The 10241-nt window shown below is 39.2% G+C and overlaps 1 protein-coding gene across 4 annotated transcripts in view; it reads right to left on the bottom strand.

Moving 5' to 3' along the window:
- The window catches only part of ARHGEF3 (Rho guanine nucleotide exchange factor 3), a 109663-nt gene that overhangs the window by 15325 nt on the left and 84097 nt on the right, over positions 1 to 10241 (bottom strand). Inside the window, exon 1 of one of the 4 annotated variants that reach the window (XM_017732454.1) lies at positions 10120 to 10235. The exons of 2 other annotated variants lie outside the window; for them this stretch is intronic. In XM_017732454.1, the coding sequence (XP_017587943.1) occupies positions 10120 to 10215 (96 nt within the window). In that variant the 5' untranslated portion in view covers positions 10216 to 10235. Of the gene's footprint in view, positions 1 to 700; positions 1248 to 10119; positions 10236 to 10241 lie in introns of those variants that run through there. One more of the 4 variants, XM_017732456.1, reaches the window with a different exon arrangement.

Consider the following 10241-nt stretch of genomic DNA (forward strand, 5'->3'; position numbering starts at 1 on the left):
ACTGACAGTGACAGATTGCTCTTGGCTGGTACCTACAGGTCCTGGAAACAGCTGGAAAATGTAATGCTGGAGAAGTTGGCATGGCCAGGAACGGGGGAAGGGAGGTAAAGAAAGACAATATCATTTGATTATTTTAACTCATTCTTAGCAGAGAAATTTTCATATTGCATATTATAATAATCTTCTCACTGAAAGGAATACTTTCAAATATAAACAATTTTGTTTGTGCCTTTGCATCTGGCACTGTCAGCATGTGACTTTATTCAGTTAAATGTATTTTCTCCCAGAATATATAATTTAGACAGAAATCTCTAACTCTTATTGTCTTTGAATGCATGTTCTTATGAAAATACTCACATATACAGAAAGGCATTAATAACATGCTTACCTATATTATTTTTTGCATATAATATAAAGGAAAACTAAACAAAAATCTACCATAAAGCACTCAATTAAATGTTTTCCTTTTCATATATATTTTAACAGCACAACAGCACTCAAATTAATGTATAACCAAAATAATATGCCAATTGTCCTGCAAATATATATATTTTTTAAAAATTAACAGAAATTGTAACACAGAAAAAAGTGATTATAAATACATAAAAATAGAACAGTTACCCTTGGCTTCCTAATCTCCATCTGACATTTAATGGATCTCGAACAGCACATGCAAAAGGCAACAGAAAAAGAGCCAAACCTTCCAAGTGAAGTTGAAAACCCCATCCAACACCATATTTCAAGGACATCCTAAGGCAGTTCATCGTTCTTTTTCAGCCATGCTTATAAAGTTTGCATAGTTTGCTATGCCTCCAATTGTCTGTACATAGCTTTAAGAAAATGAAGCATGCCTATTATCCTTTTCTTCAGAAATACAAATCCTTCTGGAAATAATGCAGAATTATCATCCTTTTTGATACCAAAAACAAAAAAAATCTCAGCAGTGATGATCACCATCTGTATTACTGGCAAGAAAAATTCTCTTCCATTAGTGCAGCAACAGAGGAAAGGTGAGAAGCAGCTACATATTTAATTTACTTCTCAGCAGGCAGACCTGGAAATCCCGAAAAGCCAGCTGAGATGAGCGACAAAGTGTTTAACCCTCTAGCAAAAATAATGTATTCCATCACACGTGACACCTGGCATTAAAGAACTGTAGCAGTCTAAAGCAAGTTAAATCCTTATCTTCATCACTGCACTGTTATTCATAACCCTTCCTTTTCAGCCACCATGTCTTTGAGGCAGGTTTCAGAAGGAGCATTTTTTACGTCATTGCAGCACCACTCGCATACTCATCTCCAGCAGCATCCCACCCCCTCCCCCACTCCCCAAAAAAGAGGGAAAATGTTGGCGATTCCAGTGCAATTCTTCTCTAACTGGTGGCACAGCCATGAGCTGTTTCTGGTTCCTGATTATTCCGAGTTCTGGGGCCCAGATCACAGCCCGTGGCAGAGGCAGCTGGTCAGGAATCGTGCTGCACTGCAGTGCCAGGACATGGAGCCCCAGCCGGGTGGGCAATGCCATGCCAGCAGCACAGCTTGTGCCAGCACCTCTGCCTTAGCAGCACAGGGCACTTAGGCACCAGTACCCCAGCCCAAAAGCAAAGCTTGGAAATGAACGTTGTATGGACTTTCCAGGAGGTAGGGGAGGAGGATTAGGATTAATAAAAATTACTGCTCCTTCTTTATGCTGTATCCTTTCTGGTATCCATTGCCCCCGTCCATTTCAAGGAGAAAAATGCTAAGGCAGTGTAGTTTTTACTGATGTTCATGATGCAAAACCTCACTGAATACAGAAACTGATTTTAAAGATAAACACTGAGCAGAATTTCAGCCACCATCAAACACCATTAAGATCTTCTGGAACCTCTTGCTGTGAGCCACTAGAGGCCAGCTGTTCTCCCAGCAGGCAAAGCCAGGTCAGGTAACTGCAGTCCTGCCCTTCTGAGTCAGCACCCCACCTTGAATTCCTTATGCAATGTATCGTGTTCTGATTTCACATGGAAAATTCGGACCAGAATTTGGAACAGTTAAACATGCAGTTCAAATTTAGAATTCAATTTTATGGAAAGAAATCAGCATTATTACAAGATTCTGTCAAATAGCATTACTTAAGATAACTTCAGAAGCCTGAGACTTTACACATTTACCAATGAGTTCTGAAAGAAAATCTTGTTAATCATAAGTTCTTAAGTATGAGAAAAGCTTTTCTGAATACTCCCAAACTGATTTGCACCTTGCATTAGAACCTGGGTGGTAGGTTAAGATACTGAGCTGGAAGTAAAAACTCATCAAATCTTAGTGTTTCAGGCGTCGTTTTATTCAGAAAAGTCTAACAACAAAAGCCATCAGCACTGAGTCACCCTTTCTACTGTAGAAAAATGGAGTTTGTACAAATAAGGCTTTGACTGTGCAATGAAAATACAGCACTACCATAGCAATTCTAAAACTGTCAGACAGCAATACTGAAACTGCTGCACATTTGATTCTGTGCAGGATTTCTGCTGTACTGTCTACATCCATTCTGCCTCTACCTCCCCTTTCATCAACACCCTCATTCTCAAGCTGGGTCACCTCTCCAAACCAGCACTGCAGAGAAGCTGAACAAACTACTGAGACCAATGATCTAGATAGGGAAAAATTCCAGAGTCAAGAGCAAGCCTTGAACAGGTGGGTGTTTTTTTCAACAAGGACTCTGTTCATCACAGCCAACATAACAAATGGAAAGAGGAGATGGTGTGAACTGTTCTGCTTTACCCAGAGATACCAGAATCTGCACTTGCACAACAGTCCAATATGTTATTTCCCTAATTTGTCTCTGAAAACCCTCCAATTTTCCAGTTAACCAGAAGTCCCAGAACCGTAAGATCCTCTGGGGTATGAATTTGAACTGTGTCTGCCCAGCACGAGGAGGCTCCAGTGAGGAAACACTGCACTGGTAGACTGAACATCAGACTCCAGACCAGCACTCTGAGTGTGCTCAGAATACTCAGAGCCACCAAAGTCATCACTTCCCCTCTCCTCCTGCCTCCCCCCTCACAGCTCAGGGAACTTTGAAATAGAGGGATCAAGAGATAGGATTTAAAGGCTGGATCCATTTGCAACAACTATCACCTGTCCAGATAGGGAACAGGGCCAAGTTATGACACAAAAAATTCAGGAGTTACAATGTTTTGCCTGACCTTTTAAAGCCATTATTATTGGTATTTTAAAAAACTTGTTTCAGAGTTCTGAGATTATCGCATGCTAGGCCGTATTTTCAGAGTTGTGAAGGCTTGCCAAAGCAATACGGGAAGTAGGTTTAAAAAAAAAGATCCAGACTATAGTTTGGCAGAGTTTCCAAAATGTGGAGCTGGTATATGTGAACAAGTAACATTAATCTGACAGGGCTTTAAATTTGATATAAGGCTAAATAAAGCTGAGGGAAACATGAGTGCAGGAACTTCAAAGGCTGAACAGTCAAGTGAAGTCAAATTAATACCTGACTAGGCTAGAACAAAGAGCAGATGTCTTTTGGAGGGAGCTGTATATTTGAACTCAAGATGACTTTGGTAACATTTGAATTCCGAGAGAAAAACATTTAAACTGGATGTACCATGAATACATGCAGCCTCAGAAAGAACTTGAAGCTGTGAACAAACTGATAAGCAAATCCATGTCCAAAATATGGGTGGTTCTGAAAACCAGACAGTGGACATTTCAAATAACTGCTATATCCTTCTTAGTACATTTTTATAATATACTTTACTGGAGAATTAGTAGGAAGAAAAATTAATCACAACGGCATAATCAGTGATTGTCACCAGTTTAAGATGGGAAGCTATCAGACAAGAAGTTACAAAGATGCCATGCCTCTTCAGGCATGAAGGACACAGTGCTTCCAATTGCTTCTTCATTCTAATTTACTCTTTATGTATATGTCCAATTGTATCTCCAGTATCTTCTATATATTAAGCTCTAACACAATGGTTTGGACTACTTAGTAAGCAAGGAAAGCTCCATCTTTTAATGTATAACTCTCAAAAAATGACCCTTCTGCTGTGGGACAGCAGAAAACACAGCAATCACCTACAACTACAGCATTACTGGGAAGCCACACTCAGAAGACTAACAGCTGCCAGCCCCCTTTTCAGTAAAATTTAAGTCTTTTTGCCTTGCAAAACTGAGGACGTCTTACTTCCTTATCTGTGAAATGGTCATTTCAAAATGACAACATCGTGGCAAAAAGGTAACTTTTGTATCATTATTTTGGGTCTGATGCACACAGATTACCATTTAAAAGCCTGAATCTTAGCACACAGCACCTGCTCCCAGGGCAAGCTGAGCATTCAAACAGCCATGGAAGTGTGTTAAAGCAGAAGATCCTGTGAAGAATTAGGCACCTACATTAGCTGCAATGCACTGACAGCTAAGTTCATGCTATTTTTGCCTCTTTCAGTAGTGAAACTGGCGCCTAATAACTGGTTATATTGTATCCAAGAACTCATTACACAGATAAGAAAGCTTCTAGAAGGCTATTTAGGGGAAGAAGGTAATACTTTGGTGCTCTTCATCAGCAAAATAAAAAAAAAAAAACCTCCTTTACTAGTATAGGAAAAGAATGGAATTTTCCCAAAGTTCAAAGCAGAGTAAGTTAAACCCATTTAACTGTATCAATCAGTTTTTGATACATTGTCATTCAAGACCACCCACAGCTTAATTATTACACTTTGATGGATAAATTACTCTAGCAAAAGACTGATTTTCATTTCCTAACAAACAGAAAGAAAGGAAACAAAAAGAATGAGGCCAGATTCCCTTCATATTGCCCTAAGAACATCAGAACCAATGACCTGGATAACACATGCTGAATAGTAGTCTAGGTGCCATATAAAAGGTTTTCCCTTGCTCCAGTACCTCACTTCCAAATTCTTCCGTGCCCCTGGAGGGCTTAGCCACTGATTTCCTGCCAGTGAAGAGCAAATGTATGTTCACTGATGCTATGATTGTTTTTCCACCTGACTCTCTCATCTCTTATCAGCAACTTCAACAACAGTCTCCATGTCAGAGAACTGGTGCTGAATCCGACAAACAAGGGAAAATGTGTCCCTGAGGGGCCATTATCCTTGTGTCTGCTGCACTACTGTGACCAGGATATTGTGTTGATTTTTCTGATTGTATTTAAAACCAAACTCAACAAAAGGAATTTGCAGAGATTTTTAAGACAGCCCAGAAGGTAAGTGCTGTGTGAAAAATGGTACAGAAACTTAGCATTTTAGAATATTAGAATTTATCCTATTTAACCTTCAAAGGCCAACTGACCTCCCAACCCACACACAAAGGGGCTGAAATTGTCAGTGCCTGTTACAATTCCAACTTACTGGAGTTCAGCAAGTTCTGAGACATTTACAGCAGCAATTCTGGATTTGGGGTAGCTAACTTGCTTAACATTTTATAAAAAACAGCCTGGTTACCTTTTTTCCTTTTTATGTGAATCGGGACAAACAGATATCCAAAGCATTCATTCTGTGCTATGGGAGCATTCATTAGGGAAAAATGTTTTAACTTAAATTAGTCTCCAGAGTGTTAACAGTGTAATAAATAGAAGACACTATAAATTGAAACAGCACAGTAAGCTTTGTTTCAAACCTAATTCAAAAACAGTGCCAGTAAACTCAAACAGAACCACTCTGTTTCAGACTTCATGTAACTGGCTATATTTCCATATGCCTTAAAGGTTTCCATACTTTAAAGGTTATTAGTTTTTAGTCAACTTTATAAGGGTAAGTCAACATTTGTCATGGCAGGAAGCCCAACAATATTATTTTTGTTAGTCTGCTACTAGTTAAATTGGCTTCAGATTAAACAGCTCTAATAAATGCCCCCAAAACTTGGAGTTTAATAAAAAAAAAAAAACAACACATTCAAGCTCTGTTCCACAGGATGTTATCAGTATTTAACCTTCAGCAAGATAAAAACCAAACCAAAACAAAAAAGGTTAAAATAGAAAAAACAACCTATGTTACAACAGTCTTTAACACAGCAAACACTTAAACCTAAAAATAAATTAAGCCAGGCATCTCAAGCTTTTGTACCTTCAGAGCAAAGCAAGTCTAAAACTAGAACAACATTCTCAATTGATTTTGGCACTAAAATACTAGGGTTTTATATTGAAACAGCAGAGAATTTGCCTTTGCTTCATAGTATCTTAGATATATTCTGACTGCAAAATTGTAGAACATTGCCTCTTCCAGAACCGAGCCATATGGTCAAGCAAAACAAAGTAGGTGGCCCTAAACCAGTTGTACATATAGTTCAGTGTTGTACAAAGGTAAATAAATCATCCACACAAGTCCACACTAAAACCTGGGAGAGGCATCCCACTACTAAAAGTGCCAGCATCTCAAGAAGAATTTTTATTAAGCAATTTTAATAAATTGACAAAAAGACAACTTGATCATCCAATAAACTGTGCGTATTGGTGATACAATTTTCCTTGAACTCCATAAGATCCCATGCACCACCTGCACTCCCTAATGGTAGCAGAAGGAGGTTTGTTATTCCTCCTCTGTCAGCCTCCTCAAAACCAACAAGCAAACAAAGGAAAATCCAGAGATATTTTGTTTTAATCACAAAGAAGAGAACCTGAAATGACTGCTGGGGTACAATGAAGAGCCATTTAGGGAAGTGGTGAAGTATTCCTGGTCAAAGACAACAGTGAAGTTTGCAGAATGTTATCCCACCACATATTAATCAAAGATTGGCTCCCGGTTGCACACAGGCTGCCCTCGTTGGTCACCACCCTTAGGACCTTGGATTTCATTTGCCATAGGCAAGACAGACCCAGTCAAGTGTCAGCAGCACAAGGACAAGTTGCATCCAGCAATCTTGACTGATCATTCATTTGTCTGCAACATCCAGAAATCAATACATCTATCAGCAGTTAGGAAATGAAGGCAAATTAACAGAAAAACCTCACACTGAGGTGAATTAACGCAAGCAACAGAAGCCCTGAAAAATCCAGACAACTAATGTAGAGTTGATTAAACTCTGCATTTCCTCTCATTAGAAGCTGCTTGTACAGACAACCTAAGAAAGACCTTTTCCATTCTGGAACAAACTGGATATTAACCTGGACTGCCAATTAACCAGCAGACATCATACAGTAATTTACTGAATGGAAAAATAAAGACAAGCTGTTTGTTTGACACTGCCACTAAGCAGAACAGATCAGCAATTCCAAGTGTGGGGGTTTGACACATTTCCAGCTACACTGCACATGAACTTACCTGAAAAATGTCAAAACTGCAACTTGCTAATATTTCATTAAAATGAAATACATACATTTGGGAAGATCAAAGAAAATGCATGACTTGGAGTTTATCTCATGATCTTTTGGCCCTTCTCCCTCTGGCTCCATGCCTGGTTCTCCTGTTAATGATGTGCCATGGCCTAGAGGCCGGTGGGTTCCCCTTCACATTCCCCTTCCTGCACTCCCCATTCCAAATAAACACCGTCCTGAGCACCAGGCAGCCCAGAGCTCCTGCACACCAGTGCTGGGAGGATGGCAGGAGACAATGAAAGACAGGCTGCAAACAGCCTGACAGACCTGACCCCGAGGTCTAAGATTCTGCACTGTAAGAGCTGTAAGCAAACATACTACATACTGGAGATGCAAAGGAATTCTATGCCCCCGTTGTAGTTTTCGGAGCCTAAATCCAGGTACTGTGCTAGATCCTGTATGGCAGAACAGGACATCCTTACTCTGAGGCATTCGGGACTTCCTTCCCATGACTTCACATTCACACTTCAATCTGTGGCTGTGAATGCTCTTTCTCACCTGCTGCCTACCCAGTCTGGGTGTTTGCTTCAGAAGGGGTGATAAGGGAGTTGCTTTAACCAGTGACACACGGAAAATGGTGTTTCTCATCGAGAAAGGCGTGGGGCTCCTTATAACTTACAGTAATTTCAAGTTTTACTAATTGTTTCTATTTCTGAATTATGAAGAACTTGGGAAGAGCCCAACACCTCTGTACTGTTCACACCTACAACTGCACTACAGGATTTTGTGTGGGGCATGCAATGATGCATGTAAAGACCATATAGTGTTTGCCATATTAACACGGGTACTGCAGTGTTTTGTTGCCCTTAAACTGCACTTAAAAAGAGCTATGACTAACTGTACTTGGACTAGAACAATAGCTTTTTATCAGAATCCAGATTCTAATGTTTACATATATTTTGGGAATTTCATTTGTCATTGTTTTGTGACTGTGCAACTTTTCTACAGAGTTTATGCCAAGGGAGCTGGAGTAGCTTAAAGAAAGAGCTGAAAGTGGAAAACCTCAGTTCTCTTTTCTGCCACTGACTTATTCCTCAAAACATCTACATAGCAGAAAATCTGTTCTAATCCAAACATACTAACACTTATGCAAATTTTGAGTTATTAAGTAATCAACCAACTTCGCATGTTAATAACTAGAACGAAACTCGCGTTTCCAAAGGCAGAAACGCCCAGCCCGGACACAGGAGTGCTCTGCTGCAGTGACACGCAGCTGTGGTAGAAGGCGCCCAACAGCTTTAATTCACCTTGTAAATATAAAAGCTGAAAGAACAGCTTAATGTTAGAGTTTAAGGATTTTTCCCCCCATACACTGACAGACTTCAAAGAAACAGGCTGCATACAACATTCCTTATAATGCCTTTGCCAAAGAGTAGCTTTTATTTCTGCTTTCTTAATCAATTTTTTGGAGTGGCGGGTGGTCTTACCCTCCTAAGACAAACAGGACGTTTAAAAGTTTCTTTTTCAGAATGCTGGAATCCCATCCTACTCTCAGAGAACAGCTCGAAAACATAAGGGTGCATTTTCTTATTCATATAAAACACAAGCTGTTTACACGTTGTAATTTTGATTGATCACATCTGTCATTTGATACTTCCTCATGCTCTCAGCTTTTATTGAGTCTTTTTCTTTGGAATTTGACTATAATCAAGCTGCCCTTCCTAACTGTAACAGAGCAACACTCCAACCTTCAGATTTGACAATTCAATTCATTCACAAAAAATCCCTTCATGCAGTAAAGGCTAAAACCATGTTTCCTTAATATTATCATTAATATAGTGAGTACCCTTAAGAGAAACATTTAGTACGTAACAGCTTGTGTTTTCCACAGATGCATACACACACACACACACAGTCAGGGTGTTACTTTTCAAAAACACACAGTTGAAAAGAATTCCATTTCCCTTAAGCTCAATCATTAAGTCTCTCTGTGTAAAAGTACATTGAAAAGCAAGAGTGCAGCATCATCTTAGTTGTTAGCTTAAGCATCATAATTAAATAAGATCACTGGGCTTATATTAATTTTACTTTAGATCTATTCAAGTGGGGAGGTAATTAATCTTTGATGGAAATGTATTAAATGAACCCAGCTTAATATTTTGTCTTCAAGTTACTCAGCAAACAAGATTAATAAAGAAACTATATATTTAAGTAATAAAAACCTTCAGAGAGAAATGTTCTTCCTTCCTCCAGAGCACTCAGAATCCTTAATGTCACTGTTTTTTCCCCAAACACAAACCAACATTAACCTAAAGTATCTAATATTTAAGTTCTTCATAAACAATGTTGAATTTGAGTTAATGAATAAGATTTCTATTGTCGCTTGAAAGGCTTCCATGCTTTTTAAGAAATAGAGCGGTCAACCTGCTGATAGGGCAGGACTTTCAGTTAACTGTACATTGGATTAATTTTTTGTTTATTGTGACGAGGAAAAAACAGTTAATGCTTTAAGACACCATTTTACTGATTCTCTTCCAGTTCCTATGTAAGTTTAACAATTTGTAAGTAATATTTAGTGCTGGGATAAAATACAACTAAATCACTTCAAGCTGCTTATGTAAAACAGCTACTTCTCAGTCAGCTATTTTAAAGATTAGTTTTCCTAAAGACAAAAATCTAGATTCTGTTTCTTGCTTTATTCCAAAAGAAAGGTGAATACTTAGAGAAGGCAGTAAAGGATGCCAGAACAAAACAGGTATCTATACACTGCAGACTGTTCTCAAAGCACGTTACTTTTCCCCAACGCAATACAGGTCCCACCATAAAGAAAAAATAAAGTTGCAACCGTGTCATCACTACCTCGGTCTCTTTAGCTGGGCTGGTCACCGTCTGCGCTTCCAAGGCGAAATTCGCCCTCTTGGCGGACAGGTAGAAGGGATAATCCTTGGCCACCATGGTGGCTGCAGGAGCAGCGGTCTCGG

Source organism: Corvus brachyrhynchos, unplaced genomic scaffold (assembly GCF_000691975.1).
Source record: "Corvus brachyrhynchos isolate BGI_N302 unplaced genomic scaffold, ASM69197v1 scaffold4, whole genome shotgun sequence".
Classification (NCBI taxonomy): Eukaryota; Metazoa; Chordata; class Aves; order Passeriformes; family Corvidae; genus Corvus; species Corvus brachyrhynchos.